This window comes from Trichomycterus rosablanca, chromosome 8 (genome assembly GCF_030014385.1).
Source record: "Trichomycterus rosablanca isolate fTriRos1 chromosome 8, fTriRos1.hap1, whole genome shotgun sequence".
NCBI lineage: Eukaryota > Metazoa > Chordata > Actinopteri > Siluriformes > Trichomycteridae > Trichomycterus > Trichomycterus rosablanca.
The window spans coordinates 17,061,420-17,085,472 of NC_085995.1; the positions used below are offsets into that span (position 1 = coordinate 17,061,420).

The following is a 24,053-nucleotide window of genomic DNA, read 5'->3' on the forward strand; positions in this document are numbered from 1 at the left end:
AACTGATAAGAACCTTACAAAAGGTGGTTCAGAATCAAGAAAGAAACCATGTACAACTCCCAAACAACTTCAGGCTTAGCTAGTGACTGTTTCAATCCACAACTTTCACCACACAAAGCAGGACTCTAAATGTCTGGAGGCTGTCAATGTTGCCAAAAGCAGTAACAGTATATTAGAGTACTTCTTTATTTTTTTTGAAATGACTGCATGTATGATGCTAAAATAAACACACTTGTCAAAAGACAGACATTACTGTATTGTACATCCATTTCTGTTTAATTTTATTAAATATTGTAATAATTTAAGACTTTGATTTTTATGAGCTATAAGCCACACTGATCAACATTAAAACAAAATCTATTTGCATTTTAAATAAATAATGAACAAAAAACAAACTTTCACAATATTTATAATTTTTTTTTTAAATTCCAGTAGCCTGCACAGAGCCCTGAGCTCTTTGACGCCATGTGCTTGTGAGAAGCCTTTTCCACGACAACAGCCATTTTTCTATTTTAATACCATTTCTTTCTGAAATGCCCAACAAGCTAAAAGACACGTCCAAACACTTACACACATTATATAAATTGTAAGGAAACAATCACAGTTTAGCACCAAATCAGTTAAACTAAGAAGGTTGGGTTTAATCTATACATGCATTTCTATAAGCTAAAAGGCCTGGTGAAAAGTAGACTTAAGTATACTATGCCACAGTGCTGTATAGTGTTTTGTTGTCACACTAATGGTCAAAGCACTTAAAGAGTGCTAAAATTCAACAACTATTTTTGTACTTACTATACTTTTATTGTAAAACAAAAACAAAAAAATAAGGGCATTTTTTTCACTAGGAAGTACAACCCTAAATGGTATATAAGGCAAGTCTGTCATTTAAATATAACTATAGAATTCACAATTACTTTACAATGATCTGTGATAAATGAAATAACTAATTTTTTTTACCAGTCCCTACCTGTCTCTGAGAATCATTGAAATAGGCTGGTACAGTCACAACAGCATTCTTCACCATCTGGCCCAAATAGTTTTCTAAAAAAGCACATTACCATAGCTTTTAATTATACTTGATGATGAAATAATTATTCCTAAAATAATTGTTTCTTATTTATTCATAGTATGTCTTGATAATACAAAGATCTTACCTGAAGTCTCTTTCATTTTCATAAGGATAAAAGCACCAATCTGGCTAGGAGAGTAAAGCTTTCCATGGGCTTCTATCCAGGCATCACCATTGGATGCACGCACTATTTTATATGGAACATTCTTCCTGTAAATGATAAACCACACATTGCAAATATTTACTGTGAGCAATTAACTTAAGCATTGAAAAACACTTTGTATATAAACATTGTATTTAAACAAATTGTAACACAATGTTGACAAACACATACCCACATCCTTTGAAAAAGCAAAATTTAAAGAGATAAAAAAAACCTTTGTGTCAAATAAAATATTAGTAGTAATTGTATGGAAAAGAGCCAAATATTTTTGGATAATTATTTAATCTCCCCAATAGTTATGTAGAACTAAAATAGTTTTATACACTGGATAACTTGAATGAAACTTTTACATGTCGATGCAGTTATGATTGGGTATAAAATTACTATTAATTAAAGGTGTAGTTATTGACAAAGAATGGGTTAAATTTTGGCACTTTACAAACTGCTTGTGAGAATGGTCTTCCAGTTAAAAAAAAAAAAGCATTTCTCCATGCACAATTGCTAGACTTTTTTTCATTTATGGAGGTACTTCTATGCAACAAGAAAAACCTCTAAATGTCCTTGAGTGGCCCAGACTTGAACCTCAAAAAACGTCTATGAAAAAGATCTAAAGATGAAATCTCAAAGACAGAGCCTGAAAGGATCTGCCTTGAAAAAATTGGCTGAACTTCAAAAATTCAGGTGTGTAAAGCTTGTACAGAGATCCAAAAAGATTTGCAGCTGAAATTGCAGTCAAAAAAGTTTTCATAAAGTACTGAATGACTGGGCTGTGATTGAAATTTCAGGTTTTGATTTTTAATTCATGATGGAACAACTAAAAACATTTTGGTAAAAAATATATCTATTCAAAACCCATAACAGAAGGTATGCTACTAACATACATTAGTTAAAAGGGCATTGTGTATTTTATTTCATAAAAACCCAAATTTTTTAAAACAATTTTTTGTAAACAATTTATATATATATAAAAAAAAAAAAAAAAAAAAAAAAAAAACCACACATTAAGCAATAATCAAAGTAATAATGTGAAAGAATCGATCATAGGAGAGGAAATGCACTACTCCGTGGCTCCTCTCAGCCAGCACAGGGGTGGTGCAAGCAGCAGAGGAATTACAAAAGAGATAAAATAAAGGAACATGCCATAAATCTTAACTTACAAATCCTTCTGAACTTCAGGGTCATCGTAGCGTCTCCCGATCAGCCGTTTGGTAGCGTAAAGCGTGTTGTTTGGGTTAGTGACAGCTTGCCTTTTGGCTGGCATCCCCGCCAGTCTTTCTCCATCAGCTGTAAATGCTACAACTGATGGGGTTGTCCTTGCACCTTCTGCATTTTCAAGGACCTGTAAATAGATAAAATAACAATCAATTCATTTAAGTAAGATTCTTTAGAAAATTGTTCTACAACACTTATCAGAAAGTTGGGACAGTATGGAAAATGCAAATAAAATAAAAATGACAATGTTCCTTACATTTACTTTAACTTTTATTTGACTGTAGACAGTTTGAACTTAAGATATTTCATGTTTTGTCTGCTCAACTTGATTTAATTTCTTAAAATACCTCCATTCCTGCATTTCAGACATGCAAAACATTCCAAAAAAAGTTGGGACGGGGGCAATTTAGGGCTAGTAATGAGGTGAAAAAACTAAATAATTACGTGATTCTAAACAGGTGATGTCAACAGGTGATTGTAATCATGGTTTGGTACAAAAGCAGCATCCAGGAAAGGCTGAGTCTTTGATGAGCAAAGATGGCCAGAGGATCTCCAGTTTGTCAACAAATGCGCAAAAAAATGATTGAAACGTTTAAAAACAAACAGGTACTCAAAGAAAGATTCGAAGGGATTTGCATATTTCTCTACAGTGCATAATATCATTAAAAGATTCAAGGAATCGGGAGGAATTTCAGTGCGTAAAGGCCAAGGGCGCAAGCTTAGGCTAAACACCTGTGATCTTCGATCTCTTAGATTACAATAGCTGATATAACCACATGGGCAAGGTATTACTTTGGCAAACCTTTGTCAAGCTAGAATACAGAGTTACATGCACAAATGCCACTTAAAACTTTACTGTGCAAAAAAGAAGCCTTATGTTAACCATGTCCAGAAGTGTACAGAAAAGTACAGAAAAGTGTGTTCAGCAACCAGCTAAAGCAATTATGCTGTGTCAAAGAGCGGCATGTGAGATCATTTTTCCCACCGCCATCAGACTACAACAAGTCTCTCTTACAGGCGAGGTAGCACTGACCTCTTTTGTTGTTGGACTGATATTATATATACTGGTGCTGGTCATAAAATTAGAATATCATGGAAAAGTTGATTTATTTCAGTAATTCCATTCAAAAATGTTTATTTCTTTTAATGTTGATGATTATAACTGACAACTAATGAAAACCCCAAATTCAGTATCTCAGAAAATTAGAATATTACTTAAGACCAATACAAAAAAAAGAATTTTTATAAATGTTGGCCAACTGAAAAGTATGAACATGAAAAGTATGAGCTTGTACAGCACTCAATACTTAGATGGGGCTCCTTTTGCCTGGATTACTGCAGCAATGCGGCATGGCATGGAGTCCATCAGTCTGTGGCACTGCTCAGATGTTATGAGAGCCCAGGTTGCTCTGATAGTGGCCTTCAGCTCTTCTGAATTGTTGGGTCTGGCGTATCACATCTTCCTCTTCACAATACCCCATAGATTTCCTATGGGGTTAAGGTCAGGCGAGTTTGCTGGCCAATTAAGAACAGGGATACCATGGTCCTTAAACCAGGTACTGGTAGCTTTGGCACTGTGTGCAGGTGCCAAGTCCTGTTGGAAAATGAAATCTGCATCTCCATAAAGTTGGTCAGCAGCAGGAAGCATGAAGTGCTATAAAACTTCCTGGTAGACGGCTGCGTTGACCTTGGAACTCAGAAAACACAGTGGACCAACAACACCAGCAGATGACATGGCACTCCAAACCATCACTGACTGTGGAAACTTTACACTGGACCTCAAGCAACATGGATTCTGTGCCTCTCCTCTCTTCCTCCAGACTCTGGGACCTTGATTTCCAAAGGTAATGCAAATTTTACTTTCATCAGAGAACATAACTTTGGACCACTCAGCAGTCCTTTTTGTCTTTAGCCCAGGCGAGACACTTCTGACGTGGTCTCTTGTTCAAGAGTGGCTTGACACAAGGAATGCGACAGCTGAAACCCATGTCTTGCATACGTCTGTGCGTGGTGGTTCTTGAAGCACTGACTGCAGCTGCAGTCCACTCTTTGTGAATCTCCCACACATTTTTGAATGGGTTTTGTTTCACAATCCTCTCCAGGGTGTGGTTATCCCTATTGCTTGTACACTTTTTTCTACCACATCTTTTCCTTCCCTTCGCCTCTCTATTAATGTGCTTGGACACAGAGCTCTGTGAACAGCCAGCCTCTTTAGCAATGACCTTTTGTGTCTTGCCCTCCTTGTGCAAGGTGTCAATGGTCGTCTTTTGGACAACTGTCAAGTCAACGGTCTTCCCCATGATTGTGTAGCCTACAGAACTAGACTGAGAGACCATTTAAAGGCCTTTGCAGGTGTTTTGAGTTAATTAGCTGATTAGAGTGTGGCACCAGGTGTCTTCAATATTGTACCTTGTCACAATATTCTAATTTTCTGAGATACTGAATTTGGGGTTTTCATTAGTTGTCAGTTATAATCATCAACATTAAAAGAAACAAACATTTGAAATATACAGTGTATCACAAAAGTGAGTACACCCCTCACATTTCTGCAAATATTTCATTATATCTTTTCATGGGACAACACTATAGACATGGAACTTAGAGTAGTCAGTGTACAGCTTGTATAGCAGTGTAGATTTACTGTCTTCTGAAAATAACTCAACACACAGCCATTAATGTCTAAATAGCTGGCAACATAAGTGAGTACACCCCACAGTGAACATGTCCAAATTGTGCCCAAATGTGTCGTTGTCCCTCCCTGGTGTCATGTGTCAAGGTCCCAGGTGTAAATGGGGAGCAGGGCTGTTAAATTTGGTGTTTTGGGTACAATTCTCTCATACTGGCCACTGGATATTCAACATGGCACCTCATGGCAAAGAACTCTCTGAGGATGGCGGCGCGCAGTAGTGCAGCGGCTTCTCACGCTCCCAGCGAAAACCCAGTTTTTAGTAACTTTTTCGTCGTTTCTAACACTAACTCCACGCATCTCAAGTGTGTGAGTTATAGCCGAACTGAACTGTATAAGATAAAGGACAGTTTGGCCACAAAGGCAGCAACTATGGACAATAATCTTCGAGCTGCGCTCGGCAGACAACAACTCCTCCGGACACTGGCGTGGGGGAGCAGAGCGCAGCGGACAAAGGGCAAGAGGAGGCGGTGCGAGCGGGGTCAGAAGAGGGGGAAGCGCGGCGGTGTATTAGCCAGGCTAAAGGCTAATGCTAACCGACCCCCGATTCCATCTCTGTTCCTGTCTAACGTCCGCTCTCTGGATAACAAGCTGGACCTTCTGCGGCTGAGGATGAGTGTTTCTGATGAGATGAGGAACTGCGCTGTGATTTGTCTCACGGAAACCTGGCTAAACAACAACATGCCGGACTCAGCCTTTCAGCTTGCCGGCCGGCAGCTCTTCCGAGCGGATCGCAATCAGCTGTCCGGAAAAGCACGGGGTGGCGGTTTATGTGTCTACATAAACAAAGGTTGGTGCACAAACTGCGTGTTGGTAAACAGCCACTGCTCTGAGGCGACAGAACAACTGACTGTAAAGTGTCGGCCACACTATCTGCCTCGGGAGTTTACGGCTGTGTTCGTCACCGCTGTTTACATAGCACCGGATGCTAATGCTAACAACGCGCTGGAGGAGCTCCATGACAACATCAGCTCGCTCCAGAACAAGCATCCGGCGGCGTTTTACGTGGTAGCGGGGGACTTGAACCACGTAAAACTGACGGACACATTGCCGAGGTTTTTCCAGCATGTGAACATTCCAACACGGGGAAATAACACACTCGACCATGTTTACACCAACATAAGAGATGCATACAGAGCCGTCCCCCGCCCCCACCTCGGGCTCTCTGACCACATCTCCATCCTGATGGTCCCTGCATACCACCCCCCGCTGCAACGCTCCAAACCCACACAGAAGACCATCACTGTGTGGCCCAGCGACGGCGACGCGGTGCTGCAGGACTGCTTTGGCTGCACAGACGGGCAGATCTTCAGGGAGGCTGCTGAGTGTGAGGGGGAGCTGGATCTGGAGGACTACACATCTTCTGTTCTGGGGTACATCAGCAAGTGTGTGGAGGATGTCACCACCACCAAGACTGTGACTTGCTACCCGAACCAGAAACCCTGGCTGAATGCAGAGGTGCGTGCTCTGCTGAAAGCCAGGGATGCTGCCTTCAGGTCTGGTGACTCACAAGAGCTCAGGAGGGCTAGAAGAGAGCTGACTGCAGGGGTAAAAAGAGCAAAAGCTGCATATGCTCAGAAAATCCAGGGACACTAAGTGCATCACAGACTACAAATCCAGTGATGCACAATGCCCCAAAGACCCGTCCCTGCCCGAAGCCCTCAACAAATTCTACGCCCGCTTTGAGGACCCTGACACCCCCCCCAGCACCAGACTCACCCCCCCCACCTGGAGAAAAGCCCCTCAGCGTTACACCAGCAGAAGTGAGGAAGACTCTTAAAAAGATCAACCCACGGAAAGCTGCTGGCCCGGACAACATTCCCGGGCGGGTGCTAAAGGAATGTGCGGATCAGCTCTGCGAGGTCCTGGCGGACATTTACAACGTCTCCCTCATCCAAGCAGCTGTTCCCACCTGCCTGAAGACCGCCACCATCATCCCGGTCCCCAAGAGTTCCACAGTGACTGGTCTGAATGACTACCGGCCAATAGCCCTCACGCCGATAGTTACTAAGTGCTTTGAAAGACTGGTTATGACCCACATCAAAGCCACCATCGACATCACTGTGGACCCACACCAGTACGCATACAGACAGAACCGCTCCACAGAAGATGCCATTTCTTCTGTGGTCCACACTGCACTCACCCACCTGGAGCAGAAGGATTCTTATGTCCGTTTGCTCTTTGTGGACTTTACATCTGCTTTCAACACCATGATTCCCCAGACCCTAACAAACAAACTCTTCTCACTTGGACTGAGCATTTCCCTTTGCAACTGGGTCTTGGACTTCCTGACCAACAGGCCGCAGTCGGTGAAGATCCATGACATCTCCTCCTCCACCACTATCCTCAGCACTGGCTCCCCTCAGGGCTGCGTGTTGAGCCCCCTCCTGTTCACACTGCTCACATATGACTGCTCACCTCTGCATCCGGGCTGTCATATTGTGAAGTTTGCGGACGACACAGCAGTGGTTGGAAACATCACAAACAATGATGAGTCCAACTACAGACAGGAGGTGGAACACCTGGAGGACTGGTGCAGAAAGAACAACCTCTGCATCAACACGAAGAAGACGAAGGAGATGATCGTGGACTTCAGAAGGAGCAGACACGCCCACCTCCCCCTGCACGTCGGAGGATCTGAGGTGGAAGTGGTCTCCAGCTACAGGTACTTAGGTGTGCACCTGAGTAACAACCTCACCTGGAGCAACAACACTTCCTGTCTGGTCAAGAAGGCACATCAGCGGCTCTACTTCCTCAGGCGGCTGAGGCGAGCCGGACTCGGGAGCTCAGTCCTCACCTCCTTCTACAGATGTGTGGTGGAGAGCGTCCTGTGCTCCAGCATCAACGTGTGGCATGGAAGCTGCTCGGCTGCAGACAGGAAAGCTCTGCAGAGAGTGGTGAAGGCGGCACAGAGGACGGTCGGAGTCAGCCTCCCCACCACCACCGACATCTACACCTCCAGATGCAGGAAAAGGGCCACCTGCATCATGAAGGACCCCACTCACCCAGCACACTCACTTTTTGTCCCGCTCCCCTCAGGCAGGAGGCTGCGGAGCATTAAGTGTAGAACAACAAGACTGAGAAAGACTCTCAAACTCCACCTCGCCAAACACTCTGCACTGACACTTTCAGAGTACACTTGGACACCTTACATTTACGCACAATAAGACAGTCTTTGCACCTTGCACTTGGTCATTTTATTATGCTGCTACTCAGTTCTACTACCCATGCTTATAAGTTAAATGCACTCTTATTGTTCATGTTGCTGCTACATTTCTACATTTCTACATTTTTACATTTCTACATTTTTACATTGCTACATTTACTTCTACTTTTTATATTTGTAAATATTTTTCATACTATGATTATTCTTTTGTATTGTATATATTAGATATTTTATTGGGTGTAACTGGGACCTTGGGTCATAATTTCGTTCCACCTCATGTACCACATGTGATGTGAATGACAATAAACCCTCCTTGATTCCTTGATGTGAGAAATAGAATTGTTGCTCTCCACAAAGATGGCCTAGGCTATAAGAAGATTGCTAACACCCTGAAACTGAGCTACAGCATGGTGGCCAAGGTCATACAGCGGTTTTCCAGGACAGGTTCCACTCGGAACAGGCTTCGCCAGGGTCGACCAAAGAAGTTGAGTCCACGTGTTCGGCGTCATATCCAGAGGTTGGCTTTAAAAAATAGACACGAGTGCTGCCAGCATTGCTGCAGAGGTTGAAGACGTGGGAGGTCAGCCTGTCAGTGCTCAGACCATACACCGCACACTGCATCAACTCAGTCTGCATGGTCGTCATCCCAGAAGGAAGCTGACGCACAAGAAAGCCCGCAAACAGTTTGCTGAAGACAAGCAGTCCAAGAACATGGATTACTGGAATGCCCTGTGGTCTGACGAGACCAAGATAAACTCGTTTGGCTCAGATGGTGTCCAGCATGTGTGGCGGCGCCCTGGTGAGAAGTACCAAGACAACTGTATCTTGCCTACAGTCAAGCATGGTGGTGGTAGCATCATGGTCTTGGGCTGCATGAGTGTTGCTGGCACTGCGGAGCTGCAGTTCATTGAGGGAAACATGAATTCCAACATGTACTGTGACATTCTGAAACAGAGCATGATCCCCTCCCTTCGAAAACTGGGCCTCATGGCAGTTTTCCAACAGGATAACAACCCCAAACACAACCTCCAAGATGACAACTGCCTTGCTGAGGAAGCTGAAGGTAAAGGTGATGGACTAAACCCAATTGAGCACCTGTGGCGCATCCTCAAGTGGAAGGTGGAGGAGTTCAAGGTGTCTAACATCCACCAGCTCCGTGATGTCACCATGGAGGAGTGGAAGAGGATTCCAGTAGCAACCTGTGCAGCTCTGGTGAATTCCATGCCCAGGAGGGTTAAGGCAGTGCTGGATAATAATGGTGGTCACACAAAATATTGACACTTTGTGCACAATTTGGACATGTTCACTGTGGGGTGTACTCACTTATGTTGCCAGCCATTTAGACATTAATGGCTGTGTGTTGAGTTATTTTCAGAAGACAGTAAATCTACACTGCTATACAAGTTGTACACGGACTACTCTAAGTTATATCCAAGTTTTATTTCTATAGTGTTGTCCCATGAAAAGATATAATAAAATATTTGCAGAAATGTGAGGGGTGTACTCACTTTTGTGATACACTGTTTAATACACATATATATATAATACACACATATATATATATATATATATATATATATATAATACACACATATATACATATATATATATATATATATATATATACACATACACACATACAGGGTGAGTCAAAAGTCGCAGGACACTCTTATTTCAGAAACAAAAGGGAAAATGACATATCTGAATACCACACCAAGTAAGGCAATGTCCGGAACATGGCCGCCATCTTGAAAGCCGCCATATTGGATCAAGGGCAAGTTTTTCCAATGGGAAGGTGGTCATGTAGCATATCAAAGAAGACCAGACTTTTCTCAGAAATCGATTGCCAGAAATCAGATTTGCAATATCTCTTGTGGTTCAAAAGTTATCAACACAGAAATTTCAAAACTTTTGTTGTTTGTTACAGGTAACTGAGAATGGAATTGACGAAAGAAGAGAGGATTGGGGTGATTCTGATGTCTGGGGAACGCAGCTACCGTATCATAGCCACAGACTTCAACAACTGACAACCAATTTCACACAGCACCTGTTGCATCCCTCATAGCCAAATTTCGAGAGACCGGGACTGTGGACAACAAGCCACGTAGTGGTCGACAAAGAAACCTCAACAATGGTTTTGGCAGCCCTTGCGAAAAGTCCACAACGCAGCATGCGACGTCTCGCAGCAGAATGTGGTGTCAGCCAGTCATCCCTTGTACGGATTCTTCATACCAATAAGTGACACCCCTTCAAGATCCAGCTGCAGCAGAAACTATCAGAGGATGACCCTGATAGACGTGTCGAGTTCTGCACCTGGGCGTGAGACCAACATTAACGAGATCCCGCATTCGCACAGGGCATTCTATTCAGTGATGAGGCCAATTTTTATGTCAGTGGTGAGGTCAACTGCCAGAACGTGAGGTACTGGAGTGACAAAAACCCTCACTGGATGGCAGACACCAAAGTCGTAGGTAATGTGAATCAGATGTGATTGCTTCATCGACCAGACCCTAAATACTTAGCGCTACCTGACAATGCTACAGGAAACAGTGTTCCCATCCATTTTGGTCGAAGATGGCAGTTTCCCCTGTTATTTCCAACAGGATGGGGCTCCACCACACTACAGAGCAGATGTTCGTCAGTGGCTGGATATTTCAATTCAATTCATATTTCAATAACTTTTGAACCACAAGAGATATTGCAAATCTTATTGCGGCAATCGATTTCTGAGAAAATTCTGGTGTTCTTTGATATGCTGCATGACCACCTTCACACTGGAAAAACTTGCCCTTGAACCAATATGGTGGCTTTCATGATGGTGGCCATGTTCCGGACATAGTCTAAAAGATAGGCCCCCCTCACCCATTACTTGGTGAGGTATTCAGATGTGTCATTTTCCCTTTCGTTTCTGAAATAAGAGAGTGTCCTGAGACTTTTGACTCACCCTGTACATTGTATTTCAGCTCCATATTTGTATATAGCAGAGCTCCTGTATACCCTTCCTTATTGTTCTTTTCTATTCATTATCTCTTTTTTTCTATGGCTGTAAGGCTACAGGTTTGTGATGTGTAGAGTTCTTTGTTCCTGCTGCTTTATTGAAAAAAATTCCCTTTGGATTAATAAAGTTCTATCTATCTATTTAGGAAATAAAAAATGTACTTTCACAAGGTCAACAAAAATTGGTGTCAAAACAATTACAGATCGTTCTTTAAAGGAAAGGCTATTGAGTATACTGTTGCAGAAATCAAAACAATTAAATTGTTTAGCTGAAACATTGCATGCACTTCTTTAAGAGTATTCTGCAAAAGAAGCAAAATCTGACCTTTGCTTGTTTGCCATCCATGACAGCCACACATGAATTTGTGGTTCCCAGGTCAATGCCAATCACTACTCCTTTAATTGCCTCTGTACTGTAATAGACAATTAACATATTAATTGGATCAGTTTGACAAATGACTTATTATACAAATATTACACACACACATACACCACACCACATACATATAAATATATACATACATATATTTATATATGTGTGTATATATATATATATACAGTGTATCACGAAAGTGAGTACACCCCTCACATTTCTGCAAATATTTCATTATATCTTTTCATGGGACAACACTATAGACATGAAACTTGGATAGAACTTAGAGTAGTCAGTGTACAACTTGTATAGCAGTGTAGATTTACTGTCTTCTGAAAATAACTCAACACACAGCCATTAATGTCTAAATAGCTGCCAACATAAGTGAGTACACCCCACAGTGAACATGTCCAAATTGTGCCCAAAGTGTCAATATTTTGTGTGACCACCATTATTATCCAGCACTGCCTTAACCCTCCTGGGCATGGAATTCACCAGAGCTGCACAGGTTGCTACTGGAATCCTCTTCCACTCCTCCATTATGACATCACGGAGCTGGTGGATGTTAGACACCTTAAACTCCTCCACCTTCCACTTGAGGATGCGCCACAGGTGCTCAATTGGGTTTAGTCCATCACCTTTACCTTCAGCTTCCTCAGCAAGGCAGTTGTCATCTTGGAGGTTGTGTTTGGGGTCGTTATCCTGTTGGAAAACTGCCATGAGGCCCTGTTTTCGAAGGAAGGGGATCATGCTCTGTTTCAGAATGTCACAGTACATGTTGGAATTCATGTTTCCCTCAATGAACTGCAGCTCCCCAGTGCCAGCAACACTCATGCAGCCCAAGACCATGATGCTACCACCACCATGCTTGACTGTAGGCAAGATACAGTTGTCTTGGTACTTCTCACCAGGGCGCCGCCACACATGCTGGACACCATCTGAGCCAAACGAGTTTATCTTGGTCTCGTCAGACCACAGGGCATTCCAGTAATCCATGTTCTTGGACTGCTTGTCTTCAGCAAACTGTTTGCGGGCTTTCTTGTGCGTCAGCTTCCTTCTGGGATGACGACCATGCAGACCGAGTCGATGCAGTGTGCAGTGTATGGTCTGAGCACTGACAGGCTGACCTCCCACGTCTTCAACCTCTGCAGCAATGCTGGCAGCACTCATGTGTCTATTTTTTAAAGCCAACCTCTGGATATGACGCCGAACACGTGGACTCAACTTCTTTGGTCGACCCTGGCGAAGCCTGTTCTGAGTGGAACCTGTCCTGGAAAACCGCTGTATGACCTTGGCCACCATGCTGTAGCTCAGTTTCAGGGTGTTAGCAATCTTCTTATAGCCCAGGCCATCTTTGTGGAGAGCAACAATTCTATTTCTCACATCCTCAGAGAGTTCTTTGCCATGAGGTGCCATGTTGAATATCCAGTGGCCAGTATGAGAGAATTGTACCCAAAACACCAAATTTAACAGCCCTGCTCCCCATTTACACCTGGGACCTTGACACATGACACCAGGGAGGGACAACGACACATTTGGGCACAATTTGGACATGTTCACTGTGTGGTGTACTCACTTATGTTGCCAGCTATTTAGACATTAATGGCTGTGTGTTGAGTTATTTTCAGAAGACAGTAAATCTACACTGCTATACAAGCTGTACACTGACTACTCTAAGTTATATCCAAGTTTCATGTCTATAGTGTTGTCCCATGAAAAGATATAATGAAATATTTGCAGAAATGTGAGGGGTGTACTCACTTTCGTGATACACTGTATATACAGTGTATCACAAAAGTGAGTACACCCCTCACATTTCTGCAGATATTTAAGTATATCTTTTCATGGGACAACACTGACAAAATGACACTTTGACACAATGAAAAGTAATCTGTGTGCAGCTTATATAACAGTGTAAATTTATTCTTCCCTCAAAATAACTCAATATACAGCCATTAATGTCTAAACCACTGGCAACAAAAGTGAGTACACCCCTTAGTGAAAGTTCCTGAAGTGTCAATATTTTGTGTGGCCACCATTATTTCCCAGAACTGCCTTAACTCTCCTGGGCATGGAGTTTACTAGAGCTTCACAGGTTGCCACTGGAATGCTTTTCCACTCCTCCATGACGACATCACGGAGCTGGCGGATATTCGAGACTTTGCGCTCCTCCACCTTCCGCTTGAGGATGCCCCAAAGATGTTCTATTGGGTTTAGGTCTGGAGACATGCTTGGCCAGTCCATCACCTTTACCCTCAGCCTCTTCAATAAAGCAGTGGTCGTCTTAGAGGTGTGTTTGGGGTCATTATCATGCTGGAACACTGCCCTGCGACCCAGTATCCGGAGGGAGGGGATCATGCTCTGCTTCAGTATTTCACAGTACATATTGGAGTTCATGTGTCCCTCAATGAAATGTAACTCCCCAACACCTGCTGCACTCATGCAGCCCCAGACCATGGCATTCCCATCACCATGCTTGACTGTAGGCATGACACACTTATCTTTGTACTCCTCACCTGATTGCCGCCACACATGCTTGAGACCATCTGAACCAAACAAATTAAACTTGGTCTCATCAGACCATAGGACATGGTTCCAGTAATCCATGTCCTTTGTTGACATGTCTTCAGCAAACTGTTTGCGGGCTTTCTTGTGTAGAGACTTCAGAAGAGGCTTCCTTCTGGGGTGACAGCCATGCAGACCAATTTGATGTAGTGTGCGGCGTATGGTCTGAGCACTGACAGGCTGACCCCCCACCTTTTCAATCTCTGCAGCAATGCTGACAGCACTCCTGCGCCTATCTTTCAAAGACAGCAGTTGGATGTGACGCTGAGCACGTGCACTCAGCTTCTTTGGACGACCAACGCGAGGTCTGTTCTGAGTGGACCCTGCTCTTTTAAAACGCTGGATGATCTTGGCCACTGTGCTGCAGCTCAGTTTCAGGGTGTTGGCAATCTTCTTGTAGCCTTGGCCATCTTCATGTAGCGCAACAATTCGTCTTTTAAGATCCTCAGAGAGTTCTTTGCCATGAGGTGCCATGTTGGAACTTTCAGTGACCAGTATGAGAGAGTGTGAGAGCTGTACTACTAAATTGAACACACCTGCTCCCTATGCACACCTGAGACCTAGTAACACTAATGAGTCACATGACATTTTGGAGGGAAAATGACAAGCAGTGCTCAATTTGGACATTTAGGGGTGTAGTCTCTTAGGGGTGTACTCACTTTTGTTGCCGGTGGTTTAGACATTAATGGCTGTATATTGAGTTATTTTGAGGGAAGAATAAATTTACACTGTTATATAAGCTGCACACAGACTACTTTTCATTGTGTCAGTGTCATTTTGTCAGTGTTGTCCCATGAAAAGATTTACTTAAATATCTGCAGAAATGTGAGGGGTGTACTCACTTTTGTGATACACTGTATATACTGTATGTATATATATATATATATATATATATATATATATATATATATATATATATATATATATACACAGGGGTTGGACAAAATAACTGAAACACCTGTCATTTTAGTGTGGGAGGTTTCATGGCTAAATTGGACCAGTCTGGTGGCCAATCTTCATTAATTGCACATTGCACCAGTAAGAGCAGAGTGTGAAGGTTCAATTAGCAGGGTAAGAGCACAGTTTTGCTCAAAATATTGCAATGCACACAACATTATGGGTGACATACCAGAGTTCAAAAGAGGACAAATTGTTGGTGCACGTCTTGCTGGCGCATCTGTGACCAAGACAGCAAGTCTTTGTGATGTATCAAGAGCCACGGTATCCAGGGTAATGTCAGCATACCACCAAGAAGGACAAACCACATCCAACAGGATTAACTGTGGACGCAAGAGGAAGCTGTCTGAAAGGGATGTTCGGGTGCTAACTCGGATTGTATCCAAAAAACATAAAACCACGGCTGCCCAAATCACGGCAGAATTAAATGTGCACCTCAACTCTCCTGTTTCCACCAGAACTGTCCGTCGGGAGCTCCACAGGGTCAATATACACGGCCGGGCTGCTATAGCCAAACCTTTGGTCACTCGTGCCAATGCCAAACGTCGGTTTCAATGGTGCAAGGAGCGCAAATCTTGGGCTGTGGACAATGTGAAACATGTATTGTTCTCTGATGAGTCCACCTTTACTGTTTTCCCCACATCCGGGAGAGTTACGGTGTGGAGAAGCCCCAAAGAAGCGTACCACCCAGACAGTGATGGTTTGGGCTGCCATATCATGGCATTCCCTTGGCCCAATACTTGTGCTAGATGGGCGCGTCACTGCCAAGGACTACCGAACCATTCTGTAGGACCATGTGCATCCAATGGCGGTGCCGTGTATCAGGATGACAATGCACCAATACACACAGCAAGACTGGTGAAAGATTGGTTTGATGAACATGAAAGTGAAGTTGAACATCTCCCATGGCCTGCACAGTCACCAGATCTAAATATTATTGAGCCACTTTGGGGTGTTTTGGAGAAGCGAGTCAGGAAACGTTTTCCTCCACCAGCATCACGTAGTGACCTGGCCACTATCCTGCAAGAAGAATGGCTTAAAATCCCTCTGACCACTGTGCAGGACTTGTATATGTCATTTCCAAGACGAATTGACGCTGTATTGGCCGCAAAAGGAGGCCCTACACCATACTAATAAATTATTGTGGTCTAAAACCAGGTGTTTCAGTTTCATTGTCCAACCCCTGTATATATATATATATATATATATATATATATATATATATATATATATATATATATATATATATATATATATATATATATATATATATATATATATATATATATATATATATATATATATATATATATATATATATATATAGATAGAGAGAGAGAGAGAGAGAGAGGAGAGAACCCCATGAAAACCTTTGTCTTTTTGAATATATTTAAACATGAACATAAATTTCTTTTAAACATAAGTTGTAAAATTTAATGAACAAAAATGGAAATGTATTGTGAGGAAAAAGGACACCCCCACATTTATTACTACTTCAAATGTCTAAAATTAGAATCTGGTGCACCACATCGGCTGCAATGATTAGACCATCGTTAGAGGACATTAGAGTTTTATTTAAACCTCAGACATTAGTTTGGTTTGCTCTTGATTGTTGAAGTGAGTGTTATCACCATGGTGAGATCTAAAGAGCTCTCTGAGGCCTTCAGAAAGAAGGTTGTAGATGCATATGAGTCTGGGAAGATCTCAAAACAATTAGCCATTCCACGGTCAGGAAAATAATTTACAAGTGAAGAACATTTAAAACAACTGCCAACATGGCCAGGTCAGGCCGTCCTAGCAAGTTCAGCCCACGAGCAGACCGCAAGATGCGTAAAGTCGTCTCCAATGATCCTACAATTTTATCACAGGACCTACATGTAGCTCTTGCCACAGTTGATGTAAAGGTACATGCATCTATCATCAGAAAGAGACTGCACAAGTTTGGAACAATGTGCTTTGGACAGATGAATCCAAAGTTGAATTATTTGGGACAGTAACAGAAGACATGTGTGGTGCAAACCAAAAACAGCATTTGAGCACAAGAACCTCATACCAACTGTGAAGCATGGAGGTGGAAATGTCATGGTTTTGGTCTAATTTGCAGCAGCAGGGCCTGGCAAGTTCTCCATTATAGAACCCACAATGAATTATTTACTGTATCAGAGGGTGCTTGAGGAAACATAGGGTGCTTGAGCTGAAGTATAGGTGGACCATGCAACATAACAACGACCCAAAACATTCCAGTAAATCCACCAAGGAATGGCTCAAAAGAAAGGAATGGAGAGTTCTGGAATGGCCAAGTTAAAGCCCGGATCTTAATCCTATTTAGATGCTGTGGGGTGATTTGAAATGGGATGTGCATGCAAGAAACCCCTCAAACCTCACACAGCTGAAGAAATTCTGCATGGAGGAGTGGGAAAAACTTCAGAGACTGGTAGATGGTTATAGGAAACGTCTAATTGAGGTTATTTCAACCAAAGGGAAAAATACCAACTATTAGGACATAGGGTGTCCTAACTTCTTCCTCACAATAAATTTCCATTTTTGTTCGTAAAATTTTACAACTTGTGTTTAAAAGTAACGTTTTCAATTTTATTTGTTTAATGATATAAGCTCCATCTTTCAATACTGTTCAAATGAAGCTGACATGTTTATATGTTTTAATATGTTTAAAAAAAACTTTCACATGACTGTGTATATATTTATATATAATATATATATATATATATATAAATAATAGATATATATATATATATATATATAGTACCAGTCAAAAGTTCGGACACACCTTCTCATGTAGTGTTTTTTCTTGATTTTTTTTATTTTCTACATTGCAGATTAATACTGAAGACATCCACACTATGAAGGAACACATATGGAATTATGTAGTAAACAAAAAAGTGTTAAATAAACCAGAATATGTTTTATATTTTAGATTCTTCAAAGTAGCCACTTTTTGCTTTGATGACAACTTTGCACACTCTTGGCATTCTCTCAATCAGCTTCATGAGGTAGCCACATGGAATGGTTTTCCAACAGTCTTGAAGGAGTTCCCAGAGGTGTTGGCTGCTTTGCCTTCACTCTGCGGTCCAACTCATCCCAAACCATCTCAATTGGGTTTAGATGAGGTGATTGTGGAGGACAGGTCATCTGACGCAGCACTCCATCACACTCCTTCTTGGTCAAATAGCCCTTACATAGCCTGGAGGTGTGTATGGAGTCATTTTTCCTGTTGAAAAACAAATGATGGACAACTTAAGCGCAAACCAGATGGGATGGCATGTCACTGCAGAATGCTGTGGTAGCCATGCTGCTTACGTGTGCCTTGGATTTTAAATAAATCACCAACAGTATCACCAGCAAAGCACTCCCATACCATCACAGCTCCTCCTCCATGCTTCACAGTGGGAACCACACATGTACAAACCATCCGCTCACCTGTTCTGCATCTCACATAGACACGGCGGGTGGAACCAAAAATCTCAAATTTGGACTCATCAGACCAAAGGACAGATTTCCACTGGTCTAACGTCCATTCCTTGTGTTTCTTGGCCCAAGTAATTCTCTTATTATTATTGTTCTTCCTCAGAAGTGGCTTCTTTGCACAATTCGACCATGAAGGCCTGATTCACGCAGTCTCCTCTGAACAGTTGATGTTGAGATGTGTTTGCTACTTGAACTCTGTGAAGCATTTATGTGGGCTCTAATCTGAGATGCTGTTAATTGGCGGTTTCTGAGGCTGGTAACTCTGATGGACTTATCCTCTGCAGCAGAGGTAACTCTTGGTCTTCCTTTCCTGGGGCGGTCCTCATGAGAGCCAGTTTCATCATAGCGTTTGATGGTCTTTGCGACTGCACTTGAGGATACATTCAAAGTTCTTGAAATTTTTTGGATTGACTGACCTTCATGTCTTAAAGTAATGATGGATTGTCATAGTTTGGATGAATTATTTACTGTATCAGAGGGTGCTTGAGGAAAATGTAAGACCATCTGTCCAAAAACTCATGAGAGCCAGTTTCATCATAGCGTTTGATGGTCTTTGCGACTGCACTTGAGGATACATTCAAAGTTCTTGAAATTTTTTGGATTGACTGACCTTCATGTCTTAAAGTAATGATGGATTGTCATAGTTTGGATGAATTATTTACTGTATCAGAGGGTGCTTGAGGAAAATGTAAGACCATCTGTCCAAAAACTGAAGCTGAAGTATAGGTGGACCATGCAACATAACAACGACCCAAAACATTCCAGTAAATCCACCAAGGAATGGCTCAAAAGAAAGGAATGGAGAGTTCTGGAATGGCCAAGTTAAAGCCCAGATCTTAATCCTATTTAGATGCTGTGGGGTGATTTGAAATGGGATGTGCATGCAAGAAACCCCTCAAACCTCACACAGCTGAAGAAATTCTGCATGGAGGAGTGGGAAAAACAAGCGTTTGATGGTCTTTGAGACTGCACTTGAAGATACATTCAAAGTTCTTGAATTTTTTTGGATTGACTGAACTTCATGTCTTAAAGTAATGATGGATTGTCGTTTCTATTTACTTAGTTGTGTGATAATATGGATTAGAACAGTAGTCAAATAGGGCTATTCACTGTATAGACCTTTGTACCAACTCTGCCTCTGCACAACACAACTTATTCTGGAATTTTTTGCCTTCTTAATGTGTTTGAACACATTAAGAAGGCAAAAAATTCCAGAAATTAACTCTTGACAAGGCACACCTGTTAACTGAAAACCATTCCACGTGGCTACCTCATGAAGCTGATTGAGAGAATGCCAGGAGTGTGCAAAGCTGTAATCAAAGGCAAAATGTGCTACATTGAAGAATCTAAAATATAAAACATATTCTGGTTTGTTTAACACTTTTGTTTACTACATAATTTCATATGCGTTCCTTCATAGTTTGGATGTCTTTGGTATTAATCTACAATGTAGAAAATAAAAAAAATCAAGAAAAACCATTCAATGAGAAGGTGTCCAAACTTGTATATATTACATATATACAATATATTATATATTGTAATGTCTACCCACGCATATTCACGCCTAGAAGAATGTTGAAGGCCATGTTTCATCCATTGATTAAAGCATACCTAAAAAAAAAAAAAAAAAAAAAAAAAAAAAAAAAAAAAAAAAAAAAAAAAAAAAAAAAAGAAAAGCAGTTTAGACAAAATATTACTGAACAATAAATTATCATAATACATTAACTAAACATAAAATACTTGTGCAAATAGTAAAATTAACACAAAATGGACTAAAGAATTAATTTTCAAATATTAATAGAAATTATGCTAACTGTATAGCAATATAGTCAATGAATAATTAGGGCACAGATGGGACATTGGTCTAATCTTCGCTAGCCATCATGGAAATCTTGAGGTCAAGTCCCAGACAGCTATGCAGAGGTAGGGTTGTTTAATTCACATATTGGTCGGCTACTAATTGCTGCTGCTACCTGGTTTACAGATTTAAAGCCATTCATGTGCGATGCGAGTGGGATGGTAATTCTCTCTGAGAAACAAGAGAACAAATTCTTTGAGGTATGTAATTGGATGGGTGGATGATTTTTGCTAATTTGCAATGTCCAAAATGATGTCCAAGACGCTAAACTAGTTTCCATGGTGGGGGCGGGCATTATCATAGCTTAGGTCTTGGTTTCAGGCACCAATGCTTAATTCGTATTCAGAAAGTTTGAATGTTGTTTGGTTCAGCACTATACAGAAATCGGTACAGAAAGGTAGTCCAGCGTTGACCAGATCATCATTTTATAGATACAGATTAGGTGAAGGAGGTGAACTCTTCTTGGTTCTAAGCAGTATTTTCATTATGTCCAGTATCCTACAGCATTCTTTTTTGTGCTTTGATAAGTGGAATGAATAATCGTTTATTATCTAATGTTAGTCCTAGGAGTTTAAATGTGTCAGTAATTTTAATGGAGGAGCCAGAGAGAATGCTTCTTTGTTGGACTTCAATCTCTTATGTGTGTTAGTCTGAATACATGTTTTTTTTTTTTTACTCAGACATGTTTTCTAGAAAGTTGGCTATTAAGATCGAGCATCAACCCCTGAGCACGGCTTGGTGCAGATCTTTAAGTATGCCATATTTCCAGACTGTTGTCAAATGCTTTTTCCAAGTCGAATAACACCATCACAGCAGGCTCTTTCCTGGAACGAAGTGTAGAAAATTTTGAGGATTTAATTGGATTAAATTATCTATTAGGTTCTTCCCATTTTGAAAGCCCTTTGGGTTTCATTTGGTCTTAGGGAGGTTCTTGGAATAATTACCTCTGCTATGATGTTTAGGCTAATAGTGAATAATTTGACTTGATTAGGAGTGTCCTCTGGCATTGCATATCACTGTAAACCCTAACATTGTATTAAAAAAATTAGATAAAAATGACTAAATTTCTTACATGAAGTAGACATCACTTAATCTTGATAAGTTGTTTGTACTTTTTCTTTGAATGATTATGTGTACTTAAAGCAATAATCAAGTTTTAGCTTTCCTGTCACACACAGTTCTGGAACATTTCCAAATGGCAGGGATTGATTCCAAAAAAACTGTTCGTGTTGGAAATGTGAAGACGTGTTGGCTGGTGGAGATGTGAATTTTCCTCACTTCCTTTCACATTTTTAGTAAGTATTCCCATATAAAGTTGTATTTCAGTTCATTTTCTGAGATAATATTCAAAAACTTATTGGCTAAGTGTTAACATACAGTTTAAACAGATAGCTAGCTAGCCAGAAAACTTAGCTGTTAGAACTGAATTAGCTGAAGTGTTAAAATAGCTAGCTAGTTTTCTGTCTTTTGCTGAGGTTTGACGGAAATTATTAAGATTTCCAACCAATTTTTTTTTTTATGTATTGCTATATTAGCTAGCTCGGTTAGCTATTAACTTGTTTTGACTGGCCAATATTTATTTGTTTAGTTTGAATGGTTGTGTTTTGGAAACATAATTTTACATGTAGTTAATTAAATCTATAGCGCTCACGATTACTTGAAATTCATTTTTCTGAGTCGGTTTGTTCGTGTTTGTCCGTTTCATAGACTGTGTGCTCAGTTCCATCTAATTAACCGATTCACCAAGTGATTCATGCGTCGCCTCACTCCCAAGTTTAGGCGCACTGCCAAGTTGAAGTCTTATGATACACAGAGAAAAGTAAGCTTAAACATTGTATTTATTTAGCATGGCTGCTAGGCATTATCTGTAGAAATGCGTTGGTCCAGTCATTTTAATCCAATTTTTGTTGCCGTTACATTTTAATTGGTACAGCAGTTATATTCGGGTGCATTCAACCAATATGCTGCAAGCCTGAATGTCAGAAATGGATATATATTTATAAATAAAATTATGTTGGCCAGAGAAGTCATAAAATTTCATTCTGTTTGCAATAAAAGAAGTCAAAGTAAATTTTAGAAAGCTTTCTATTAGGGATGTCCCAATCACGTTTTTTTGTTCCCGAAACCGAGCCCGATTATTAATTTTGATCCCGATCCGATACCGAGTCTCAAACCGATACTTGTATTTTCTAGACATTGTCTAGATAAGAACTGGATAATACTGTTCACACAGTGCACACTTCAAGTACATAAGTTATTCAAATTAATCCAGTGTATATGTTTAACAACTGAATAGCTCTGCAGTGCTGAAGGGAAAAATGCTGCATCCAAGCTATTGGCTTAATGTTTTGTATTTTTACAAAATCAATCAAAATGATTGAGATAATTACAGTTTTACTTTAAACTTTACATTCGAAGAAAAAAAATCTGTTTAATGCAGTGATGCACTAAAAATGAACAGAAAACTGTGTAGCAGCTTAACTTGAATATAAGAAAAAAAGTTACTTAAAAGCATTACAGTAAAACCTAAATACCAAAAAAAAATGGAAAAGGCTCTTTTGTTATGAAGGAAAGCCAGTTTTTAAAGTGCTTGTATTGTGTCAGTGGTTTGATAGACGTTTCTATGCGAAGTGAGTGCGTTTTGACCCTTTGGGGCTTCCATAGTGCATGGAATAGTGTGCTTGTGCTGTCCGCTATTCGGTACCGTAACGAAGAAGTTAATAAAGTGTTCTGCTCCCGACAATATGTGAATATACTGTGTATTTATTTCTTTATTAAACGAGTGCATCACTACGTTGTTTTGTAAACCGGTGTGATCCTTGACTCACACACCATATAAATAGTAAAATTCTACAGTAATGAACGCAGCTCTGCTCCTACCGCAGCAACAATCGCACCAGTGCTTATTTTAACGGAACCAAAATTGATAAGTACCTTATTTATTGCCAGGCTTGTGTTAACGGGGTATACACTAATATAATAAAAAATTTTAAACAGCGTCTACATTCAAAAACAACAGATTAATCAATCGTAGCAGATTTTTTTTCGCTACACCGGTAGTTAATTACGCACAGTTGACTTCACATGGCAATGACATGCAGTTCACATATTAAACCTTTCTAATGAAGCACTAAAAGATCGGTGAAAATTTTAGCTGTGGCAGCAATTATCAATGATATACCAACTCAATTTACTCTTAAACACAACAAGGCAAATACCACTTAACTGTCCCAAAACAAGGTCAAGAGTTACGGTTAGGACGATAGCAAATTCTAATTAAAGCTCGTGCAAATGTCATCGTAAAGAAAATTGCATCAACTGAAAATGGCGTACCTTTTTCACCAGTGCGCGCACACCACAGTGTGGCGAAATGATTCTTGAGGCTGTTTTAGTCACGTTTAACATTGTACTTTATTTGTAAGCACAGGTATGATGAAGCTATCTAAGAAAAACGTAACTGCTATCAACACCACCAATCTCCAAGACTCTGTTTCTAGAACGATCCTATACACCACATGGCT

The 24,053-nt window shown here is 40.9% G+C and overlaps 1 protein-coding gene across 1 annotated transcript in view; it reads right to left on the reverse strand.

The window, feature by feature from the left end:
- Nucleotides 1-24,053, reverse strand: part of LOC134319687 (stress-70 protein, mitochondrial-like) — a 62,504-nt gene extending 38,451 nt beyond the window's left edge. The window contains exons 1-6 of the mRNA XM_063000979.1: nt 23,866-24,053; nt 20,227-20,285; nt 11,619-11,706; nt 2,390-2,571; nt 1,155-1,279; nt 968-1,041 (exon numbers count right to left, since the gene is read on the reverse strand). Coding sequence (XP_062857049.1) covers nt 968-1,041; nt 1,155-1,279; nt 2,390-2,571; nt 11,619-11,706; nt 20,227-20,285; nt 23,866-23,937 — 600 coding nt within the window. The 5' untranslated portion in view covers nt 23,938-24,053. The remainder of the gene's footprint in view (nt 1-967; nt 1,042-1,154; nt 1,280-2,389; nt 2,572-11,618; nt 11,707-20,226; nt 20,286-23,865) is intronic.